Below are 25,960 nucleotides of genomic sequence, written 5' to 3' on the forward strand. Positions count from 1 at the left end.
TTAAATTAATTATAATTATATTTTTATATTGAAATTAATTTAAAATTTATATAAATTTAAAATTTTTAATTTTGTAGTTCATATAAATTTAAAATTTTTAATCTTACTTATATTTAACTTCTATTAAATGTAAAGTTTTATGAAAAAGTAATTAACTAAAATAAGAAATTAATAAATAAAAAAATATTATTAATCTATTTATTAATTGTAATTATATTTTTATTATTAAAATTAATTTTAAAATTTATATAAATTTAAAATTTTTAATTTTATAGTTTGTATAAATTTAAAATTTTTAATCTTACTTATATTTAACTTCTATTAAATGTAAAGTTTTATGAAAAAGTAATTAACTAAAATAAGAAATTAATAAATAAAAAAATATTATTAATCTATTTATTAATTGTAATTATATTTTTATTATTAAAATTAATTTTAAAATTTATATAAATTTAAAATTCTTAATCTCACTTATACTAAATTTAAGATAAATAAAAAAATTTATAAAAAATAATTAATTAAAATAAAAAAATTAATAAATAAAAAATAAAAATAAAAAAATATTATTTATCTATCTGTTATTTATAAAAACATAAAAAAATGTATTTATAATAATAGATAGAAAATTTGTTACCAATAATGCTTATTAAAAACAATAACGTGTTAATTTATATAAATTTATAGCTAATACTTTTTAAGGACAAAAATATGGTCGCTAATATTTTGACAATCAATGTCTTCCAAGCATTGTCGCTAATCTTTTAGCGACAAAAAATGTGTTACTAAATTCTTTTAAGTGCGAATTCTATCACACTATATATTATCTATAATAACTTTTAGTGATAAATTATTTGTCATTAAATATATAATAATTTTATTTTTTAATATTATAGTAATTAATATGAATTAAAATTTTAATAATATTTTAATTATAATTATACTTGTACTAAAAATATATTATAATTAATAATATAGTAATTTTATAATTATAATTTTATAATTATAATCTTATAAGTGTTATTAATTCATTAAAAATTATTTAATTTATTTTAATAAAATTAATAAGCAAATAAATATATATATTTAATTAAATAAAAATTTAGCATTAATTATATATTAAAATTAAAAATTTAAATTTTTGATCGAATTCAAGTAAATAAACTAAATTATTGATCATAAATTTATAGATTTTTTTTAATTATTTATATTGATAAAAATATAACTTTAATCAAACTTAAAATTTATTTTTATATATAAACAAATTTTATTTATTTTGTTTTCAATAAAAATAAAAATAATTAATTTTATATTGTAAAATTATTGTTTAACATAATAAATTAAAAAATAATTTATATTGAAATTTTACTAAAATTATTATAATTGCCTATTAATTTTGACTAATTTAGGTAAATAGAATAAAATTAAATTAATTTAGGTAAATAAAATAAAATTAACACTAATTTTATAATTTTAATAAAATCAACTAAAATTTAAATAAAATTAAAAAGTACTTAGAATTTTTTTTAATTAGTTAGCCCTATTTTTGAATTCATTTTATTCTTTACTTCAATAAAATATTATAAATATATTAAAAATTAAAAAAAAAAAACTATTCATAAAATTTATTTAATTTTTATTTGGATAATTAATTGTTTAAAATAAAAATAAATTTTAATTTTAAATTAAAATATAATAAAAAATCATAATATCAATTTAAATATTTATTCATTTTTATTGAATTACTTAATTAACAAAAACAATTTAAATATTTTCATACATTATTAATATTAATTAATTTTTTATTTTTATATCAATTTCAACTGTTATTCTCAAATTAATATAAAATATTATTTTAATTTATTTATTTATCATTTTAAAAATTATAGTTATATTTATTTTAGTTTTATTATTTGTTCATATTTTATATTTAAATATTTTTTTTCTTAAATTTGAAATAAAATGATAGGAAAGATGTGAATTAAAAGTATAAGTAGAAATAAAGAGGAAAAAAATTAAAAATTCAGATAATAATGTTAGATATGTTATTCTTTTATTATTTTTTATCAATATAAAATTTGTTAAAATTAATAAAAATATTAAAATTATTGAATATATTAATAAAAATATAAGTAGTAGCAAAAATTGATAATAAATAAAAAATTTTAAATTATTTTTACTAATTGATGAGTTAATTGTTTTTAATTAAATTTATTATTAAAATTGAAAATATTTGGAAAAGTTTATGATTCAATTGAAATAAATAAAATATTTTTACTAAAATTAATAATTGACAAAAAAGTTTTGATTTTTTTTTGTCTTTTAATCTTATTTAATTATATAAATATATGAATATTTAAAGTTATATTAAAGAATAAAATTAATATATGATATATAAATATAACAATGTATTTTAAAATTATATAATTTAAGTTTTCATCAATACATCTCATATATATATATATATATATATATATATATATATATATATATATATATATATATATATATATATATATATATATTGTAACACCCCGTTTGCATAGCCTGGTAGATTTCACTGTTCCGGTGATCGGTGTCGGTCCGGACAATTAAGGGGATTAGAACCATAAACACAAATAATTAATAATGTTCAATTAGTTAAGTATAAATAAGAAAAACAGAACAGAAGAAGTTAAACGAGCCGAGAGTCACAGCGATGGGTGACCTTCTCGGGAATGACTGCGAAGTCATTTTAAACTCAAATTTCGAACTGTAAAAAGTGACGTTGCCGTCCTTAGGACCCTTATGAACACAGTGGAAAAGAGAAAATCACGAAAAAGAACTGTTAAGCCAGTCAAATAATTAGGTCAGGGAGCCGGAAGAAATATTGAATTAATTGCAAACCGGGTTGAACCGGCGAGGGGCAATTTGGTTAATTGACCCCGAGAGCTGACTCCTGACCTAACTGTCAAATAAAATCAGAGAAAAGAAAATTTCAGAATCGAGAATTAAATTAAAGAACTAATAGAAAAATAAATAAATAAATAAATAAAAGAAAAAGAAGATGGAAAAGTCAAAGGTGATGACATCATGCATGATGTTATAAAGAAATTAATTAAATTATTTAGTAATTAGGATTTTTGATCTTCAAAAAGGGATAAAGATTAAAGAAAAGAAAAGAAAAAAAAATTTTAGAAAGCCCTTCCTCTTCCCAAGTTGCCGCCCCACCTTCTCCATGAGCCCTCAATGGGAACTTCACCATTAAAGCTTACTTCAAACTTTTAAACACCCATTTGATCTTACCTTACCCCAAATTCACCTATAAAAACTTGTTTTAGTTACTTAAAAAGGAGATTGATCATCAAAGAAAGAAGAAAAGAGGAGAGAAAATAGAGAATTCAAATTCAAGTGAGGTAAGCACATCCATTTGTAAATTTGAACTTTAGTAGTTGTGTTTATAGCTTGATTTACTTGTAAATAAACTTAAAATTTAAAAAATTTATATGGGGAAGAACAAACTGGAATTTCAGCCAGCCATGGATGTGGGAGAGTTTGATGTATTTTGAATGAATTAAATGTGTTAGTAAGCTTGCATGAGAATGGTAGTAAGTTGGAAATGCATAAATGGGAATAAATGCAACATTTTAATGTAATTAGGGTTTGGAGACCTAGGGTTTTGAGGCAAATTTTTGGAGAAATACATAAATGATGACTTTGGTCTATTGTGAGATGAAAAATGGTCAATAATGACTAAAAGAGATGTGTGGAAATTGTGAGAATGAAAGTTAAATTCGTTGCTGCTGGCAGCATGACCAAGCCAACTTTGAAGGACCAAAACGGAAATTTTACAAGTCCAATTGATATGCCACCAATTGGGGATGAAAATAGACATAAAATAGCACAATTTTGATTAAGGAACCATAGCCAAAAACTGACCAAAACCTAGTGAACCAATTGACCAAAGTTGGTTAAGTGCAGGCTGCCACTGCACAAACTGACCAAATGAACAGTATTTGTTCATTTGGTCATAACTCGAGCTAGGAAGGTCAAAATGACATGAAATTTTACCAGTAATTAGATAAGATATAGATCTAAAACTTTTATGAAGAACACCAACCCAAATTATGCCATTAACCTAATCAAATGATTGAGCAAATTTGAGTTACTGAACCTGCAAAACTGCAGATTTCCATTTGAACAGTAAAGTTCCAATGGCTATAACTCTCTCTAGAAAACTCCGATTTAGGCGATTCTTGAACCGATGGAAACCTAAGACATAGTAGAACATTTCGTATGAAGGAAATTAGACCAAATTATGGACTTAACTTGATCAAATTACTGAACGAAATTAGATCAAAAATCTGCCAGAACCTAAATTGCAGTATGAACAGTGCACGTGAACAGTAATTGTATTTTGGCTATAACTTGAGCTACAAAACTCCAATTGGGGTGATTCAAAAATGAGAATACACTTAAGACAATAAGGAACATTTTCTATGAAGGAAGGTTTTCCAAATTCCAACAGTAAAAGGACCAATGAAACAGTGCAACTTAGGACTCCAAAACCGAAAATTGACAATTTTGCCTAAAAGACCTAAGCTTTGAGAAAATGACCAAAACCAACAAATTTAATGATCAAAATGTGGTATGTGGGTGAAGTTGGAGTTCCCATACCTATTAAGCCTTAGAAAGTCAACTATTTGACTTGAATAGTGTAGTGAATAGTAACCCGAAACACAAAAATTTCGAGAACGTCGAATTTAACACGTTAGAACTAGGTAAATATGAAGCTAAATTTATTTTGGATTTGTCTTAAGTTTTAGTACTGAAACATTGTAAAATTGTGTGTTTCAGTTGAAAAGAATATCGGGAAGGAACCCGAGGAACCGAGTCGAGGCTAAGGGACGACTCGCTTGAGGTTTGTGCACAACATCTTCATGCTTTAAAATTCATTGATAAAGTGAACGAAATATGTATTTTACTTGTGATTTGGAATTGTTGAAAGTTTATTTGTGACATTATTTATAATGTTTTGATTTAAACTGTGAAAGTTATTGTGTATATTTGAAATAGCAATGTTTAGCAAATCGTTAAGATAAGTTTTGAAACCACAGTGTCATGACTATATATTTGAACACCTCACTAGCACGACTAGTGGGGGTAATTAGTTTCGAATTTTGATTCCTTCTCTGGAGAAGTGTTGAGGTGTGCCAGTAGAAGAGGATGTGAATGGATATCCATATATTTGAGCTAGCTAGCCTTGTGATGTGATTTCTCTTTAGCCTCTGGCTATTGAGATTCTATTTGTTTCGAATGGCATGATCTAACTGTGGGTTTTATGAAATGTGTTTTGATACTTCGAAATGAACGTGGTTTACATTAAAATCTCATAATTCATGTTTTGTGTTTAATGCTCATGTTTAGTCAAATTTTTGAATAAATGTGATTTTATTTTTGCATAAAGATTATTTTAGTATGTTGTGTACCACTGAGTCCTAGTACTCAGCGATAGCTTTTATTGCTGTCGTAGATACAGAGACTAGAGGAGCAGCAGACTGAGCTGCTAAAAATTGAGGATCATTCAGCCTAAAGTCTTCAGGTATAATTTATACCCTAATTGTAAATATTTCTTTTGATGTATATATTGCACATAAATGTATGGACATGTAAAAAATGGGTCTTGAGCAGTTGTATAAAATTTGTATAAAGTTGTAATATATATTGTAGTTTGAAATTCTCTTAATGTAAATTTTGTAATGATCTATTTAAATTGTTTTGTTTCTAACGAAATATGAATGGAACTATTTTATTTAATTTAAATGAAATGGATTGTTAGTATTTTGATGATCATTGGATAGTGGATTTGAAATTGAAAGTTGATAAATGTGTTGAGAACTTGATTGAGATTGCGTATGAAATTGAAGCAGTTGTTGAGAAAATTTTTAGAAGTGCTTTTTACAGGTATTTGAAGAACTGTTTTCTCAAAATGCAGAGGGAACTCTGTCAAAATTTTTATTAAATTTACGGAAAAATAAAATGGGCTAAAATTTCCAACTAGCTTTCAACTTAATTACATATTTAAAATACTTATTAGAAATGCTCACCACTTATCAAAAATAAGAAAATTGTTTTAAAATCCCTTGTAGGGTACTTAATGAGTTATCGGTAGGTGAAGTTCGGTAGTTCATTAGGTATTCTACGAGATTATGTTATGCCTTACAGAGGGGTAAGGTGTGACATATATATATATATATATATATATTAAATACTTCAATTTTTTTAATTTTTAATTTAACTTATATATATTAACATATTAAAATATTAGTCTTATTACAAAGAATACTTATATAGATAAAAATCTTAACTCGTAATTAATAGTAAATGGTAACATGTAATTTAAAGGCTTAATATTAAAAAAATATTTTTTTTCAAATTTTTATAATTATAGTTTTTTTAAAACAATTTTAGCATAGTTTTAAAATTTTTTTTTAATAGTCAAAATTAAGTTAAATCAGTTAACGTAATATAATTTTAATTGTTTATTTCTCTTCCAATAATAATTTGAATTATCTATTTATTTCAATTTTTAGTAATCACTAAAAATAATTCGTGTCATATCAACACAAAAAACTAAAGATAGAAGTAAAAAATATATCATAATTGTTATCAAAAGATAATTATTATCCTAATATTTTTATTTTTATTATTTAAATTCAGTTATTACTTATTTATATTTTATTTATTTTATTTTATAAGTATTTTTATTGAAATAATAATATTCTTTGATCTTATAATTGTGTATGAAAAATTAGCAAAAAATTATATGAAAATAAATTAAATCACAAATAACGAGTGTAAATATTGTGCATAGTGCGTTTAACCAAAATAATTATTTTTATTATTAATTATGTAAAATTAATTTAAAAAATTTTATTTCATTGATTTAATTAATTAAATACTTGAGGTAAGTTGATAAATAAATAGAAGGCAAATAACTTCTAAATTCTTTCAAGTACCTGCAAGAAAAACTATAAATATGATATGAATAATAATATTAAAAGCCGCCAACAACTCAACAACCAATCTAACAATCAACAACTAAATCAATTAACAAAAGACTCCGAAGGTCTAATCATTTCAATACTCTAACTGTCGCTTTGAAATTTCAAGTATTGTCCATTTCAATTTTTAATATGATTTCAATTTTCAAGTATTTTATGATTTCAATTTTCAAGTATTATATTTACTTTCAATCAAGTAATATATTTTTTATTTCAATTCTTTTTAGCGAGACAATTTCTTATATTTTAATTTACTCTACCATAAAAGCAAAATTACGTTTAGTGTAATCGTACTTTTTTACAATCATCTGATTTAAAAGTTAGAAGCGCATTCTAATTGATACACTCAGAATTTGATATACCCATATTCAAACTATTTTTCAGTGAAATTATTTTTACAACAAACAATTTATACGTATAATATAAATATATATCATTAGTTTAATATTGTAACTAAATAATAAAAAAATATTTTTATAAAAAATATTTTTTAAAAAAACAATTTTTATGAAAAATTTCGTGAAACAAACAGAATTTCAAGTGAAAAAAAAGGAGAAATTTATGAAACTTTCTATAAAATTAACTACCAGCCAGATAATAAATAACAATAGTGTTATATACAAAGGATGTGAGGTTTAACAAGAAACAAAACAGAAACCAGAACAATTGGATTTGAACGTGATATTTATTGAAGTAAATGCTAGGCTTTATATAGCCTTTACTACAAACAGAAAAAACGAAATATCTGCTAAAACATGCTAAATATAGCAGTAAGAGTATATATTAACTAACAGAAAATAGCTCCTGTAGAATAGGACTTATTGACTCATTCAAACTACCAACAGAGGAAGGGAGAGTTGAACTTGGGAGGTATATTATTATTATTATTATTATTATTATTATTATTGGGAACAAAAGAAAGATTGCATTAATTAGAATCAGTTGAATGTAGATCCGAAAGAGCAATAATTAACATAACAGATGAGGATAAATCTTCCATCCAAATGATTTCAGCAGTACATACAATGGCTTCCTGAGCTAAAGCATTGCAAGTTTATTAATTTGAAGCCAGAGAGACAAAATGGAAATAAATAGTACTGAAACTTTTTGGCCTGTTCCACAAAAAGAGCTTGTTGAGATGTTTATTAAGAAAGGAAAAGTGAGGGGAATTGTAAGGAAAATAACATTTTTTTATAGAAAATAAAATAATTATTTTCTTTGTAAATCTTTTTTTCTAGGAAAGGAAATTAAGTTGTTTGTGTATTTTCTATGTTTTGATGAAAATAAAAATGAGAAGATAAAATTATAACATTTTTCTATTATGATCATATTTAATAAATAAAGTTATACTAAAAAATGACTTTAATCAAAGAAAAACTATATTCAGTGCCCAAAAATGAAATGTCTTATCTTCAAGAAAAAAACATAGCGTAAATATCTCTGCCGTTGCTATACACAAAGTGTAATGAAAAAGGAAAACCTCTCTAAAACCTCTCTTAATGCAATCTTGTCTCAATTCAAAACCACCGCTCCCCCAAAATGCAAATTTCTTTCCCCATATCACCCCCCAAAATCCCTTCAATTTTCCCATTCAACCATCCCATTTCCCCTAAACCAGCAGCACCACCAACCTACCATCAATTTCCTCTCCAAACCCATCCCAAAAGACCCATAAATTCAACTCCCCTCCAATCCTCTGGTTATTTATCGGCAATAAGTCGTGTAATTGAGGAAGAAGAGGAGTACAAAAAGGCCCGTGCCGCGGTCACCCGTAAAGGAGTCGACTTGGAAGGTTACTCAATCGAGGGAATCTCTATTGGGGGCCAAGAGACCTGTTTAATTATACCGGAGTTCAAGTGTGCTTTTGATATTGGGAGATGTCCCACAAGGGCAATTCACCAGAACTTCGTGTTCATTACTCATGCCCACCTCGATCACATTGTGAGATTCTCCACTTGTTGCTCTCCCTAGTTTTGGACTATGTTCATGTTTTTATAAATGGTTTTTGGTTTCCAGGGTAGTTTTTGTTAAAACCATTATCTTGTTGTGTTCTTGAGTTTCTTTGTATAACATTTTATGATGAACTTATTTTTTATCGTCTACTCAGGGTGGGCTGCCAATGTATGTGGCTAGTCGTGGTTTGTACAACTTAAAACCTCCGACTATATTTGTGCCCCCTTGCATCAAACAGGATGTTGAGAAGCTTTTTGATATCCACAGGGCCATGGGGCAAGTGGAATTGAATCTTGATTTGGTTGCATTGGATGTGGGTATGTCACTTGTTGCTTTGGTTTGCTAAGTTGGTTGTTTGTGTATTATATCTGTTAGTTTTAATGTTTAATCTGTAAATAACTTCCTAACCTCAAATTCAGGTGAAACATATGAATTGCGGAATGATATTGTAGTTCGACCATTTCGAACCCAGCATGTTATACCTAGTCAGGTGTGCTTCATTGAGATTTGCTTTTGTTTCTTCAAGAAGTTCATAGTTTACAGATGGGGGAAAAAAGTGGCTTACAAGTAGTTGGACCATTACATATATAAATCCCAATTTTGGTAGACACATCTTTCAGAAACAAATGGTTTTGGGCTTTTTCATGCGACTCAATATTTCTCATGTTAAGGTGCCACAGACTGCTAGACATGTCTCATTTCCAATGACAGTGTTGACAAAACTCATGCTAGAATGGTTGAAATTTTGACAGGGCTTAGACTAAAAATGTTAAATTTCCTTGATCTTCTCCAGGGTTATGTTATCTATTCTATTAGAAAAAAGTTGAAGAAGCAGTATATTCATCTCAAAGGGAAACAGATTGAGAAATTGAAGAAGTCAGGTGTTGAGGTTTGTAATTTCTCCAACAGGGTCTTGATTAAGTTTTCCGGGTCTAAATATTCTTTCAGCCTGTCTTTTCCTTTTTTTTTAGATTACAGATATAATATTGTCCCCAGAGGTGGCCTTTACTGGAGATACCACAGCAGAGTACATGCTTGATCCACGTAATGCAGATGCATTGAGAGCAAAAATTCTCATAACTGAGGTATAGAGGTGTTAAGATTCGTGAACTGTGATGTGTGTACTTCTGAACATGGCCTTTCTGATTTCATCTTTGAAATTTATTTTCCTACAATTATCCCAAAATTCCTTCTTTTGCGTGAGAGGGAAATTTGCTTGTTTCAAGTTTTTAGATTTTAGGTGGTTTCCATCCAAGGGTGTAACTAGGCATGGATGGTTTAATTCTGAGATGGTCTTGCACATGTTTGAAAAAGAGGATATTTGAACATTTCACGAAGAAATGCCCTCGTGTTATTGTGATCTGGTGGTGGATTTTATGCCTGATTACTGGTGTTTTTCTTTATTCTTGTTTATCCTTTTTGTAAAATAACAGAAAATACTTTTTATATGCTACAAATAATCTGTAGAAGTATTAAATCTGATGCTGAATTGCTTTCTAACAGGCAACTTTCCTTGATGATGGTTTCAGCATAGAACATGCACAAAAACATGGTCATACTCATTTGTACGAGGTAGAAGTGCTGATTCTCGCTCTCATTTTACATTGCCCTTTAACTACTTCGATGCCTTCACCTTAAAAAATTCATCAATGTAAATTGCAATCTGAGGTGATTTTTAATCTGCAGATTATCAAAAATGCTGAATGGATTCGGAATAAAGCTGTCATGTTGACTCATTTTTCTTCTCGTTACAGTATAGAGGTGAGTGTTAAATTGAATTAAGTTGTACAAGTTGTTGTAATATACAAAGAGCAAAAAATCTTAATTTACCTATATTGTTTTAAATTAGTATCCAATATGATACTTTGCATTTCTCCCCCCCAAAAAAAGAACTTTGCAATTTGCATGTGCTGCTTCAGGGGATTCCCACCTTGCATTTGCAGTCATATGGAAAATATTGTTAGAAAATAAATAGTGGGTTTGTTTATTATGGATCAAGGTTGGATTCTTCTTACTTTAAACACTGACCCAACCCTTCTCTCTCCCAACCCCCATGAGAGAGAGAGAGAGAGAGAGAGAGAGAGAGAGGAAGGAATTAACGACATGATTCTAACTTGCTGGTAGAGATTTTTAGGCTTGTCTGGAGTGCATCAGTCCAATTCTTGAATGATATAAAATGAAAATGTCCAAACCCATGGAGAAAAGGAATGAGTGCAAGGGAAATAAAATAACTTGAGTACAGACTTCAGATGCTACTTGAGAAAAATTCTGATTCCAGTGATGCCATATGTAGAGGAGAGGCTTTAATTTAGGAGAAAGTATTGATGCTTAATTCATGTATTTTTTGGCCAAGTCAAATTACCTGGCTTGTCTAAAAATTCCCCGTGTTCAAGAATATTGCAGATTGTACCATTTGAATCTCACTAGTAGTCTCCCTCCATCCCCTGAGTTATCCGATTAGATTAATAGCTGAACCTTGGTTGTGTTAATTGCAGGACATCCGTCAAGCTGTATCGAAATTGCAATCCAAGGTGTCAGCAAAAGTTGTTCCTCTAACAGAAGGTTTCAAATCAATGTACTCTTAAAAAATAAATCATGGTTCATTGTTTCTGTCAGGAAATTGTAGAAAAATGTAATCAGTCTTTGCAATATGTAAAGTATTGGTTCCTTTAAGGAACTTTATGGGCCACTGCTAAACATGTGTCAATGGGATGTGGACTGGTCTAATTTGGTAGTAAAATAAAAGCTGCATATCATACTTAAAGGTTGTGACATTTTACAGAGAGCATATATATGGTGGAACAGTTTAGACCTTCAAACGCTGTGGGATGATATCCGCTAAAGCAAATTGCATATTTAGTTTTGAAATAAATTTAGTTGTCTGGTTCTAATGACAAAAGGTCTCGAGGGATTCGGCGTTGGTGCCTTTTTTGACAATTTGAGGAGTGGGGAGGGAGATTTTCTTCTAAGGGATTCACATCATATTTCAGATAGTCTTGACTTGAGATGGTTAAGGGCGTTCAAAGGAACCAGAAAAGCCATTCAGCCCAAAGAAAAACTTCAATGCTCGGCCTTCAGACACAGAAATCTTTTCTTGGGAATTATTAAAAGCTGATTAGTTCAGAAAAGAGAATCAGACACTAGCACCAAGGACGATTAATTTGAAGCAAAACTTTAGAAATTTATGGGGGTAAATTATATAGAGGGTATCTCAATTTAAGAGTATATAATATTAAGATATTTAAATTTTAATTTATAACACAAAACTCTTTAATATCTAATTTAAGTAACAAACTTAATCTTTAATTTAAGTAATAGAAAATCCGCTATAATATTCAATTGTCAGTTTTTAGGTTATTTGACTAATGAGACATTTGTTTTATTAAAAATTATATTTTTTTCTCCGTTAATTTGATATTTATCGAAAAAAAAATTTAATCGTATTTGCTATATATCTACAACCACGACAACGACAATTAAAATTGCACATATTAACATTTTAGTAACTCATAATCTGTTTACTTGATACTATTAGTTCATGAAAATATAATTTTTCAATTTAATAAATATCATATCGACATAAATTATCTAAACATTAGCTATTAAAGTCTATAAGAGGTTTTATATATATAAATTAAAGATTAGGAAATTTTGTACTACAAATTAAAATTTAAGTATCTTATTGCTACATATCCCTAAATTGAGATACTGTCTGAAATTCATTATAGTTGATTTAGATGGTAAAACTCCAATTTGCATTCTATTAGACAACCTCCTTTTGCACAGTTATGAAATTGTCAGTACCACTGATTACACTCCTTGAGGGAGGCAAAGAGAAAAAATGATTCCTATAAACATAAGCATGATGTTCAACAATAGTGGTATGTGTTAGGCCATCAGTAGCTCATATAAAGAACAACCTTGCGTTTGTATATGCATGTTGCTATGTAAAACAGGGCAGAAGAAGCCTTTGTGTAGGTTCAGTGACATTGCTGGGGCAAAGTTGGCAAGAAACAAGCCTCGTGATATCAGATCTGACCACTGGTAGATATTCATTCAGTTCTGGTTAGCTGGTTAAACAAATCCAGTCAAAGAGTATCAAAATTTTTTGAATGTCATCCAATTTAACATGTATATAAAGAATGATTAATGGGTACAAGCATTGCTATGAATGTCACTTGATTGGCACCATACCTAGAAACTGTAGATGTTTCAATTCAATTAATAGTTTGAAGAAAGATATCCTACAATGTCAGTAGTCCAGATCAAGGGAATTTGCACATGCCCAATCATGTCTTCTACGAAGCAGAGGTGAACAGCAGAGATGCATTTGTTCCCCCAAAGCCAAAGGAATTTGACAAGGCTGCTCTCACTGGCATCTCTTTTGAAGCATTTAATGGCATGAACTTGTCTTTGAAGATGGGATCTGGTTTAGTGAGGTTAAGAGTCAATGGTGCAATGCCCTGAAACGTGGCAAACCAAGCATTATTATTGTGAAAGCTCTTAACCATACAAGTTCACAAACAAGTTATGTAAAGAAGCAATATGTTTGGAGTGGGACTTTTGAAGCAAAAGGCAAGCCCAGACAATTTTCCCCTTTCAGCCATACGGTGATACAGGAGTACGTATGATAAAAGAACATGGTATTACTTAACTAGACCTAATACTTGAAAATCTCGTCTTTTGATACATGCACAGACACTACACATGCACGCATGTGCAATGGGCTTTGGATTTACAGTCAAGCAGGTAATTAATTAATTAATAGCTCATACTGTGGCATTGCTTTGTTTTATCTTAATCAAGAAGGAAGCAAGTATATGCAATTGCTTACATGGTGTATGGCCAAAACTGAGAAAATTGCTTCAACAGAACCAGCTGCTCCAAGGAGATGGCCAATGGCACCCTGAATTTTATCAAAACAACAAAAAAAATGACCACATTCCTATTTGTACTTCATAAAATCAACACAAACACTGCACATATTTGGTAAGAAACATGGATGAACACTGTTCTTTGTAAGATAGAACTTGACTTATATGTTATTTTTCCCAAAAAGCAGGATAAATAACACGGAGGGGAGAGAGAGAGAGAGAAAGAAGAGGGGGGGTTGGTGTGGTTGGTTTTGGGGCGGAAGGACAATGACAACTAAAGAAGCATCATTTGGAACCATCAAGATGGTTTGAAGGAATGGACCACGACAACTAAGAAGCATCATTTGGAACCATCAAAATGGTTAAAGAGACATATCTATCGTGAAGAAATTTTACATCATTCCTTAATCATCCCACTGACTAGTACAATGACATTCCTTAATCACGACTAATGTAACTTCCAAAATTCCTTCTGCAGGAGTGAGGCTCGAGAAACTCATCTCTCAACCAGGTTACTTGTCTGTATGCATTAATGCAGAAATCAAAGAAGGGTTGTGAAAACCATTCAACGCTGTTTTCAGATAACAACAACAACTAAAGCCTTAACCCCAAACTAGTTGGGGTTGGCTACATGAATAATGCATAAGTTGTGGCATTTAATTATGTCTAAAATATTTTGTGACAAACAATCTCTATGCCCAAAAAAAATAAAAAAACTATATCCACCCTCCTCAAATTACATGTTAAAACCCTAAAATTTACCTTTGTGGAAGACAATGTCAAGGCACCTGATGTTGCATGTTCAGAGAATATGGTTTTGATCGCACTGGCTTCCACAGCATCACCTGGATGAGATAATAATGCAACAAGAACCACATATACACAAGTTTCAACACACACTTGACATTCTCCATATTTCCACTCTTACATTGAAAGAAAAGTGAAATGTGGAGGACCAACAAGTTTACCCAAAGGTGTAGATGTAGCATGGGCATTTATATAATCCACTTGATTGGGATGAAGACCAGACTGCAATTGATGAAGAAATAAGCATGTTACAACAAAACACCAGCGATATTTGAATATTTGACATCAGAATTAACAGTATTAGGAAGAACTTAATCAACATGCTGTCATCATTAGCAAAGCACAAAAGCTAGTCTAACAATTCAAACAATCATCTCACATTTCCTCCTCAGAGGTAATCCATGCAACTAATACAGCTACATTTTCAACAATGTTGCACCACATCTCAATAATTAATCTTGGACAGACAAAAGACCGTACCACTAATAGTTTCCTCACCTGTTTTAAGGCACGTGTCATGGCCAAAACAGCTCCTATTCCATCAGTATGTGGTTGAGTAATGTGATATGCATCACCTAAACAGTAGCATTGTCTTTGAAATGAAACAATTAACCAAATATGGCAATAGAATATTTATAAATTTATGTTTCTGACAAACAACCTGACATCCCATAGCCCCGAACCTCTGCATAAATTTTGGCTCCTCGTTCTCTTGCATGCTCAAGTTCCTTTATAAGATAAAAGCAAGAAAAAGAAATCAACCTAACAGTGGTACCAGAAATGCAATGTCAAGTTCAACAAAGACATGTCTCAACTTACTTCTAATACAAGGACACCAGCACCTTCACCTATCCTGACCTCAAAGCATAATTAGATGGTAATAATAACAAAAAAGAATGACAAACTTGAAAATTAGACCTGTTACAAATGTGTGCTTACACAAATCCATCTCGATCACAATCAAAAGGCCGAGAAGCTTCTAGGGGCATAGAATTGTACTTTGTAGTCAGAGCCCTTGACCTGGAATTGAGCATGAAATGGCTATCAGCTAAGCGCAATAGCAACCAAAATGAAGCCTAAAGCCATCATTAAATGCAAACAGACCATGTATCTGACTGCATTTCATAATTCATAGGCATATCGGTGATGGTAGTATAAAATTTTTTACAACATATCATATTTTTTTTAAACATATCATACCATTAACTGATGGATGGACAACAAAAGGAGCCTGTGGTTGTAGTTTCTTCCTATTGTTCATATTAATAGTTGTGTCCTAAAGCAATTAATAGCTATGTCCTTGAGAAGGGATATTTTGAGAGTGGAGACAATACTATTCTTTAATATTTTCATATACATTATGCTAAAAATGTACAGATATTATCAAGTAAAATCAATTACTCTAGAAACTGAGCATATGACTGCAATTTCTAGGTATATTGCTACAGTCTCACAACATGTCATGCCACCTCTTTGATAGAAGAGCATTAAAAAGAGCCTAAATGGGTGCTTATTTCCAAAACTTTTGTTCTTGTAGTTCCCAACTTTTAAGAATTAAGAAGAAAAGTATCATAGAAAAGGATCACTTCCTATGGCTCTATCAAAGTACGGTGCGAAGGGACATCTAAATATTCCTTCCTACAGTCTATTTTGTATAAAGTAGCCATTCTCAAGCATCAAACTTGTAATCACTTTATTGGAATCCCAAGATTTTAACATTGCACTTCAAGGTTCATTTCAAGTTTATAGGAACTTGCAATCTAGATGTGTCTAATACAACTGACGTTCAAGTTTCAGCATATAAAGCTGAAACCCAGGCAGCAAGAGAAATGGCTAAAGTTAGAATCAGGATGCCACTTTGAGAATTTTTCCCAATTATAAAAAAGTTAGGCTCCATTTGGATAAGTGTGTATTTGAAAATCAAAGTGAATTTGGATTTGTATTTTAAGAGAAAAATCATAAACTATCAACCTAATTTCAAATTCATTTACCGATTTATTCATAATCTAAAATTCAACTACTCATTTATTTCAATCCCTCATCTATCTAAATGAGCCCTTAGGGAAATATCAATGTCAAGGAATTCTTTCTATCTCAAAACAATGTCAAGGAATTCTACAAATTAGGGATTTGGTGGAAAAGATCATAAATGTTTTACGCTCACTGCTGAGCAACTACCAGAGGCTAACGTTGAGTTCCTAATCACATTAATATTTTCACTTCAAAAGAAAGAGATGAGTGCGCAGCAGAATAAAATATTTCCTAGTTTCCATGCATTAGCATTAAACAAATGATTGACCGTCACAGTCTGTACACGTTAAATTTACTTTCTTGAACAGAGAGTATTTTAGCAAGTTTTCAAGAGCAAAAGTGAAAATGCTTCGGAGTATGATTCTCAGTAAGCAGTTTGTATACAATTTCATAATATAATAAGTTAATAACCTGCAAAATCCTGCTATTGACAAAGCATCTATGCTGGACTCTGTGCCTCCAGCCACCATAACATCCGAATCACCAAATTGAATCATCCTTGTAGCATCACCAATGGAATGTGCCCCAGTAGCACAAGCAGTAACAGCAGCATGGTTTGGTCCCTATATCCAAAAGAAAGGCTTGACCATGTGGGAATATGTCGCTTTGTCGATATAAATGAGAATGTCCTTCAAGAGGCTGAAAATGTAATTTTGGTCACAGAGAAATTGAATGGTGAAAAAAGAGCTGGAAGTTTATAGGGAAAAACAAGCTTTACTTTATTATGCACGCACTCCAGTCCCCTCATAATCTGCCTTTTCTATTAAACAACCCAACCTTTCATAGCATAACCAGAAAAGTGAACAATCATAGCATGTCACCTACCCATTTTAGCTCTAGCTCATAACCTTCATTTTCATTAATGATCTAAGGGCTACTACGTTTAAAGAGATAAGCTACAGTTCAATGATTTTTTTTATCAAAGCATTAATGACGCTGAAGAGATAAATCTTCATAACTCATTTTGTGTCAACTATGTAAAGAATAATGGACATGGAAATTATATACACACCTGGAATCCATACTTCATACTCACATGACCAGACGCCATGTTGATCAATATCCTTGGGATAAAAAATGGACTAAGCCGACGAAGTCTCTGCATTGAAAGAGTCCAGATATGAGGTTAAATGTTCCCACTAGCACATAGGTCACTCACAAGCCAATTCAAAAAAAGATGAGGAGCTAATGATGATTGCAACAAATGTGTGATAATGTGATAGTAAGTAGTATTGGTGATAAATCATTAAAGAAAGAATTTCTTTCTTCTCTGAACACATTAAAGGAGGATAATAAGCTCACCTTCTCACAAATCATTTGCGAAGCATCCAGTATATCAGTGATACTTCCAATTCCCCCACCAATAGAAACACCCTGGTATTCTTCATGTTAAAGAAAATATGCATCATCAAAGAAGTGAAAAATATGCATGCTATTGCTATTACAAACTAGCTACAGATGACAAAGTATTACCGTTCTTTCCTTCTGCTCCTGTTCAGTGGGTACCCATTTTGCATCTTTTACAGCTTCATCAGCAGCACATAGTGCATAGCCTATAAACCTTGAAATCGATCGATGATCCTGAGAAACACAAATTATAATGTTACAGATGCTACTGAAGATAGCAGGGTGGAGCATGATGCTACTGCATGAATTAGCAAACAGTAAGACAAGCTAACTGTTGCGGAAGAATTAAGATTGCCTTAAACTAAACTAAACTATTCTACCCCCATATGTGTGTGTATGTGCGCGAGCGCTTTTTATCTCTGTCTCTTCAGTGATTCCTGGTCCAACATTCCCATCTTCGTTCTTCTGATATTAACCAAGTTCAAAATCGACCCACTACAAATTATTTAATAATCCCACTAGCAAACCAATAAAAATAAGCGGAAAATCAAATTACAATAATATTTGTTGTCCTGTTCCCGAAATGAACCTGATTGATATGAATTTATATACCTTAGAATTAAGCCATAATTCCTCATTGAATTCACCGGGGCCGGTTCCACAGGGCACAATTGCGGCAACTTTAGAGGTCAGCTGGTCGAATGTGTGCAACTGAGTTTCCATATCGAAATTATTCATTTTGAGATCCTCAGGTGTTATTGCTCTTATCCCACATTTTCCCTCTATCAACCGCAGCCATGTCGCATCCACACTGCAACCCAGAGGAGTCACCATGCCTAGACCTGAAACAGAAAACTTCCCAGTTACATAAATACCATTAAACAAGTACAAAAGTATATTCGATGGGCTTTGTGTTACCCGTGACGACCACTCTGCGGGGAGTAATTGGAGGAGGAGGATCAAAGTGTGGAGAGGTAGAAGAAGAAGATAAGTAACGAATGAAACGAAAGCGAGAAGGGGATGATAATCTGCGCCAACAAGAAGAGACTGCCATGGATATTTCTGTGTTCTGCTTCAGACTTTCACCACCAGGGCTTTGCTGCTCCAGAGAGACGCAAAATTACACTTTGCTAGGGAGTACTGTGAGCCATGATTTTTTAAGGTAAGATCTTAAATGGAAGGTAAAGTAAAAGTTTTAATGTTATTATGTTTGGGAGAAAAGTAGTAAAGGATGGTTTAAATAAATTTTAATTTATTTATTTTTAAAAGAATTATTGGTTCTTCATAATATTACTAATTGTATCCAAAATTTTTAATTTTAAATAATTTAATTATAATATTATTTAAAATTAAATTTAAAAGTTATGATTAAATTATTTAAAATTAAACATTTTGAATACAATAAATAATCAATTTAAAGATTTGAATCTATTTGACTAATAATTTTTTAAAATGATATTCATTAAATCTGAATTGCATGGAATTAATATAATAATATTGGAATAAATAGTTCCATATATGCAAACAATAAGCTATATCATAACATAATATGTTATATATTTTAATACTATTCAAAGATATCTTTTACTATCTTTTTAACTTTTTTACCAATAGAAATATTGAAATATTGCATTGATGAACATAGCCTTACAAAATACAAGCTCAGTACACATAACTTGGTACTACAACTCTCAGTAAACATAGAGCAAAGCCTAAAAATATAGAGTCCTAGGACTAATTTATTTAACTCGAAATCTTCTCCAACAGCAGCCAACCTAGATGACGTTGAAAATACAAAAGCATAGGCTTATTATAAAGGAGAGAAATTGAGATGGGGAGAGATCCGAAAAAAATTCAACAATCACACAACCGTTCTCATACGAATATAAGTAGAACAACAAAAGAGATAGGAGACTAAAATAGGTTAACGTTAATTTTTAATGAAATATTAGTGGAAATAAATAATATATAATTTATGAAAGCCTTCCCAACACTCCAATTTAGTAGGTTTAGAAACTGAGGTAAAAACCTCTAAAAACCCTAAAAAACTTTACCCTCCCCTAAAACCTTCCTCCTAAATAAGTATAGCATGTAACTGTTACATTAAAATCCCCTAACTTACCTTCAAAAATTTGTTCCAAAACATAATGTTATGGCTAAGCACTAAAGGTTTATAACCAAAAAAATCGAACTGAGTCATTTTAATTCGATTTTTAGGTTTGATCACTTCTCCCTTTGGCTTCTTCACATGAAGATATCTAGTTTATGGAAAAAGATTTGGAATTATTGTCTTCTTCCTAAACTATAGCATTTTTTTATGGAAAGTGTATACATATAGTTTGCAATGTTCCTTTATACTAATTAAATGAGGAGTGAATGTGTGCGCATGCTATGGCCAATGTAGGTTTAGTGTGAAGACTTTGATTCAATTTTTAATAATTGTTGTTGGACCTTAGGAATTTGGTTCATGTTGCCTTTTAGATTGAGAGTGGACTTAGTTAATTGCTCTTCCATCGGTGAGTGGGTTTGTTTGTTGAAAACAAATTTGACAATAGTAGATTTTGAGCTTGTGGCGTATATTCTTTAAGCGATGATTTGGAATCCCCAAAATCAAAGGCTGTTTCGGTATTCATTATTGGGTAGTGAGGGGACAAGGGTAAGGGAATCGAGGTTGCATTTATTGTTAGATGGCTACTCCAAATAGTTGGTAGCCACCTATTTCTTTACCTTTTGAATTAGTGCTTGTTTGGTATTTAGGTTGAAGGGTCAAAATTACTTTCTAAAAAAGTGTAATTTTAGATATTATTAAAATAATAATTTAAAAAAAATTATTTTATTATTTTAATATTTTAATGATTAAAACTTATCAAATTTAATTTTAATTTTTTTTATATTTTTAAATTAATATAATTAAAAATATACTAGTAATGTTAAACAAGCCCTTAAACGTTGATGCAGTAATTTCTAGAGGAGGGACTTACGTGGGGTTTGGGGCTGTGCTAAGAAATGAGAGGGGAAGTTATGTTATTGGCTTTTAGAAGAGCTATTGGGTGTTGTTAAGTTTTAATTGCTGAAAGTTTGGCTCTTGTTTATAGAATGAAAATTTCACTAGATTGTGGTTTGGTGGAATCTCATTACCTTTCATTAATAAAGGCACTCAACAAAAAAGACAAGTTCTTAATCCCTTTCAACTAATGGTGGATGATATTCTTGCTCAAAGTGTGGGTTTTAGATATGGTGGCTCATCATTTAGCTAAATTACCCTTTAGTAATTGTGTTGAATCTATTCTTTTGAAGAATGTTTCTTCATGTATTCAAGCTCTCATTTTATTGACCAATGAAAGGGCTTCATGACACGTGGCTTAATAATATGTTTGAATAAGTCTTGTGTTAGTTTTTGTTATTATTCTTTACTGTTTTAGTTGCTGCATATTTGTCGGGCTGTTGCCTTGTAATTAGCTTATGCTGTTAGCTAATACTGCTATTTAAGCACATGAATAAAACAACCAAAGGCATCTCAGAAAATATATCAATACGTTGCTTTAACGTAGAGGCCTTGGTTTCCTCAATTAAACCTTGTTCTTGTTCTCTAATTTTCTTAAACTTCTGAAATACCAGCATAGGTTCCAAAAGCAAGAAGCAATTCGTACCAAAGTGGTATCAGAGCTCTGGGATGGACCAGAGAGTAGAGCAATTGGAACAGACAGTTCAGTCCCTTTCTGGGGGACAGGAAGGAATTGCGAAGAGATTAGAAGAACTCTTTTCCCAATTGAACGTCAGGATGGATCAGCTGGCTACCCAATCTTCTCAAGGGAAGCACACTGAGCTAAAACCTCGGACTCCGGAATCCCGAATTAGATCCAACGATTCGGTAGCTACCTCTTCCTATGCGCCGAAGATGGTCAAACTGGATTTCCCACGTTTTGATGAAAAGGAAGACGCCACAAGCTGGATTTGTAGAGCGGAGCAATTCTTTCAATTTCATCGAACCCCCGATGAGGATCGAGTGGGCATCGCCTCCTTCCATATGGTTGGGGATGCTCAATTATGGTACCAATTACTGAAGCAAGAGAATCCTGCGGTCACATGGGCAAAGTTCAAAGATGGTTTCTATGCACGATACGGACCAAATCAGCTCATTGATTTCTTTGGGGAGCTTTCGAAATTGCAACAGCAGGGTACAGTCCACACTTATCAGGTGCAATTCGAAAAGCTTTTGGCCAAAGTGGGGCGACTGGCGCAGGATAGACAAGTCAGCTGTTTTGTCAGCGGGTTAACAACATTAATTCGCACCGATGTCGAGGCCAATCGGCCAAAAACATTGGGAGAAGCAATTTCACTTGCCAGGTTATATGAAGCACGGAATTCAGCTTCAGGGAAGGGGCTGCCAACTCAAACCCGTCCAGCATCTCAGATGGTCCGATCTCCATCTCAACCAGCATCTGGTTCTGTCAAACGGCTGACATGGGATGAGCTCAATGAGAGAAAGCGTCTGGGGTTGTGTTTTAAATGTAATGATAAATTTGGCCCTGGGCATAGATGCAAGAAGCTCTTTTCAATATAAGCAGTCCTTGAGGACAGTGATGATGACACCGAAATGGAAATAGAAGAGCAGGATTCCGCTGAGGAGGTTCCGGCAATATCCCTACATGCAATTGCGGGATTTGAAGGACCAGAAACAATGCGGCTTTGCGGAAGGGTGGTCAGACTAGATGGAATGGTCCTAGTAGACTCTGGCAGTACTCACAATTTCATAAGTGAAGAGTTCGCTAGAAAAGCTGGATTGGAGCCAACAATGAGAAAAAAATTAAAAGTACAGGTAGCCTCCGGAGAAGAGTTATCGAGCCCAGGTATTTGTACTCAGACTCAAATTCTAATTCAAAGAGTCCCTATAACAGTTGATTTATACATATTGCCATTAGAAGGCTATGATGTCGTTTTGGGAACTCAGTGGCTGCGTACCTTGGGTCCTATTGTGTGGGATTTCTCTAAGCTTTTAATGGCATTCAACTTAGATGGAAAGCAGGTACTTTTTCAGGGCTCTCCAATTCCTCCGAATCAAGCCATCTCGGCATATCAGATGCAGCAGATGCTTAAACACATCAAAAAGGGCTTTTTATTGCAAATTACGAAGTCAGACTCAACCACTCCACAAATTTCAAACCTACACCCTGAAATCCAAGATCTCTTAAACAAATTCAGCATGACCATAACTGAACCAGTGGGACTGCCACCACAACGCTCCCATGATCATAAAATTCCCTTAAAAAACCCAGAACCAATTTCAGTGAGACCTTACCGCTACCCTCATTACCAAAAAATAGAAATTGAGAGAATAGTAGCAGAGATGCTTGCAACAGGAATAATCCAACCCAGCCAAAGCCCCTATTCTGCTCCTGTTCTATTGGTCAAAAAAGTGGACGGTTCTTGGTGGATGTGTATCGACTACAGGGAATTAAATAAAAATACGGTGAAAGACAAATTCCCAATACTAGTTATTGAAGAACTTTTGGATGAGCTTTCGGGTGCCATTTATTTCACCAAGCTGGATCTCCGTTCAGGATACCATCAAGTCAGAGTTCATCCATCAGACATCGAGAAGACAGCCTTCCGCACTCATGAAGGCCATTACGAGTTCCTGGTAATGCCCTTCGGCCTCACCAACGCACCATCAACCTTTCAATCATTAATGAATGAGGTATTCAAAAAGCATTTAAGAAAATTTGTACTTGTCTTCTTCGATGACATACTCATTTACAGCAAGTCTTGGGAGGACCACATCCAGCATTTAGAAACTGTGTTTTCAATTTTACAAGCTCACCAATTATTTGTAAAAATTGAGAAATGTCAGTTTGGCACCCGGGAAGTTAAGTACCTAGGCCATGTAATCTCTAATGGTGGAGTCTCTGTAGATCCAGATAAAATTGAATCAATACAGAGTTGGCCGAAGCCTACAACACCCAAAGCTCTACGCGGATTCTTGGGACTTTGCGGGTATTACCGAAAATTTATACAGCATTTTGGTACAATTGCGGGGCCTCTAACCAGAATGCTAAAGAAAGATGGCTTTAACTGGTCACCTATGGCAGAAACGACATTTGATAGTTTAAAGGAAGCAATGACAAAGGCACCGGTTCTGGCCTTACCAGATTTCTCTAAACAATTTATTGTGGAATGTGATGCTTCCAGATCAGGAATTGGCGCAGTGCTGATGCAGGAGCGGCCAATTGCATTTTTCAGTCAAGCCCTGCATGGTAAACATCTTCTTTTATCAACTTATGAGAAAGAAATGTTAGCTCTTGTTATTGCAGTACAGAAGTGGAGATCTTACCTCCTTGGCCAAACTTTTGTGGTCAAAACTGATCATCAAAGTTTGAAGCACCTCTGGACTCAAAGAATTACCACGGCAGCTCAGCAAAAATGGTTGTTTAAGCTGATGAGCTTTGATTTCGTTATTCAATATAAAGGGGGAAAGGAAAACGTGGTGGCCGATGCTTTGTCCCGAAGAGATGAGCAAGATGATGGAGAAGGGCAAATTTCAGCAATTTCTTGCCCAATCCCAAATTGGGTCGATTCAATTAAAGAAGAGGTAAAATCCTTACCAGATTTACAGGAGAAGGTAAAGCAAGTTCAAGCGGGTGAGGCTATTGGACCATGGGAATATAGAAATGGCATCTTGTTGTTTAAAGGGAGGATTTATTTGTCAAAGGACTCAGCCTTGGTTCAGGAGATCATTAACCAATTCCATTCCAGCACCCATGAAGGATTCTTCAAAACTCTTCAACGAATCCGATCCAATTTCTACTCACCAAATCTCAAAGAACGGGTGAGAAGCTTTGTGAGAGAATGTGATGTCTGCCAAAGACATAAAGCAGAACATACTGCTCCAGCTGGTCTCCTTCAACCTCTCCCAGTTCCTAGCCGAATTTGGGAAGACATTTCAATGGACTTCATAGATGGGCTGCCGAAATCAAATGGTAAGACAACAATATTTGTGGTGGTGGATAGACTGTCGAAGTATGCTCATTTTGTGCCAATTTCTCATCCCTATACTGCTGCCTTTGTTGCACAATTATTTTTTGAAAATATTTTTAAGCTGCATGGGATGCCAAAAACAATTGTTTGTGACCGGGACCCAGCTTTTACCAGCCTATTCTGGAGAGAACTATTTGATTTGAACGGAACTCGATTCAATTTTAGCTCCGCTTACCACCCTCAAACCGACGGCCAGACCGAGGTGGTGAACAGAACACTAGAAATGTATCTCAGATGCTTTACCAGCTTCAAACCCAAACAATGGATGAAGTGGATATCTTGGGCAGAGTATTGTTACAATACAAGTATCCATTCAGCTACTGGAAAATCTCCCTTTGAGGTAGTATATGGTAGGCCCCCTCCTACTTTACTTACTTACATACCAGGTACTGCCAAGGTAGCAGCAGTGGAAAGGGAATTGGGTGATCGTGATGACATGTTGAGGGAACTCAAAAGAAAAATTCAGCATGCGCAAAGCAGAATGAAGCAAATATACGACTTGAAGCACCAAGAACGTGAATTTGCTATAGGAGACTTAGTCTACCTTAAGATGCATCCTTACAAGCAGCGGTCTCTTGCGGTGCGAAGGAACTTCAAACTGTCTCCTAAGTATTATGGTCCTTTCAAAGTTCTGCAGAAAATTGGTGCGGTCACTTATAAGTTGGAGCTGCCAGCAACAGCAAAGGTACATCCTGTATTCCATGTTTCACTCCTCAAGAAGCATTTTGGAGCTGGAAGTAGTGTACAGACACAATTGCCTCAGTTTGACGATGATGATGAGCTAAATCCACAGCCCGAAGCAATTCTGTACAGCAGAATAAGAAGGAATAGAAGAGAAGTCTTGATTCATTGGCGAGGTTCATCTCCCATGGA

At 32.4% G+C, this 25,960-nt stretch overlaps 2 protein-coding genes across 4 annotated transcripts; one reads left to right on the forward strand and one right to left on the reverse strand.

Moving 5' to 3' along the window:
* The first annotated feature begins 8,466 nt into the window (after positions 1–8,466).
* LOC110651309 (tRNase Z TRZ2, chloroplastic) lies at positions 8,467–11,767 on the forward strand. Its single transcript, XM_021806603.2, has 8 exons — positions 8,467–8,981; positions 9,148–9,310; positions 9,413–9,483; positions 9,787–9,882; positions 9,965–10,078; positions 10,497–10,565; positions 10,680–10,754; positions 11,489–11,767. The coding sequence occupies exons 1-8, from the start codon at positions 8,580–8,582 to the stop codon at positions 11,576–11,578; spliced, it is 1,080 nt and encodes a 359-aa protein (XP_021662295.2). The 5' UTR covers positions 8,467–8,579; the 3' UTR covers positions 11,579–11,767.
* Positions 11,768–12,706: 939 nt separating this feature from the next.
* On the reverse strand, positions 12,707–19,242 carry LOC110651308 (3-oxoacyl-[acyl-carrier-protein] synthase, mitochondrial). 3 transcript variants are annotated; one of them, XR_002494151.2, is made up of 15 exons: positions 18,971–19,242; positions 18,665–18,894; positions 18,179–18,286; positions 18,008–18,079; positions 17,718–17,804; positions 17,117–17,268; positions 15,614–15,694; positions 15,494–15,527; positions 15,336–15,402; positions 15,173–15,249; positions 14,836–14,896; positions 14,630–14,712; positions 13,828–13,899; positions 13,188–13,456; positions 12,707–13,034 (listed from the first exon to the last, which is right to left on the reverse strand). XR_002494151.2 is itself a non-coding variant. In XM_021806601.2 (14 exons), exons 1-14 carry the CDS (start codon positions 19,104–19,106, stop codon positions 13,292–13,294), a joined length of 1,425 nt encoding a protein of 474 aa, XP_021662293.2. In that variant the 5' UTR covers positions 19,107–19,242; the 3' UTR covers positions 13,156–13,291. The 3 variants fall into 3 exon arrangements, 1 of the variants encoding a protein (XP_021662293.2); XR_002494150.2 differs by having other exon boundaries at positions 12,707–13,063; XM_021806601.2 differs by lacking the exon at positions 12,707–13,034 and having other exon boundaries at positions 13,156–13,456.
* Between the last annotated feature and the right edge of the window lie 6,718 nt (positions 19,243–25,960).

The sequence above is a fragment of the Hevea brasiliensis genome, chromosome 10 (assembly GCF_030052815.1).
Source record: "Hevea brasiliensis isolate MT/VB/25A 57/8 chromosome 10, ASM3005281v1, whole genome shotgun sequence".
NCBI lineage: Eukaryota > Viridiplantae > Streptophyta > Magnoliopsida > Malpighiales > Euphorbiaceae > Hevea > Hevea brasiliensis.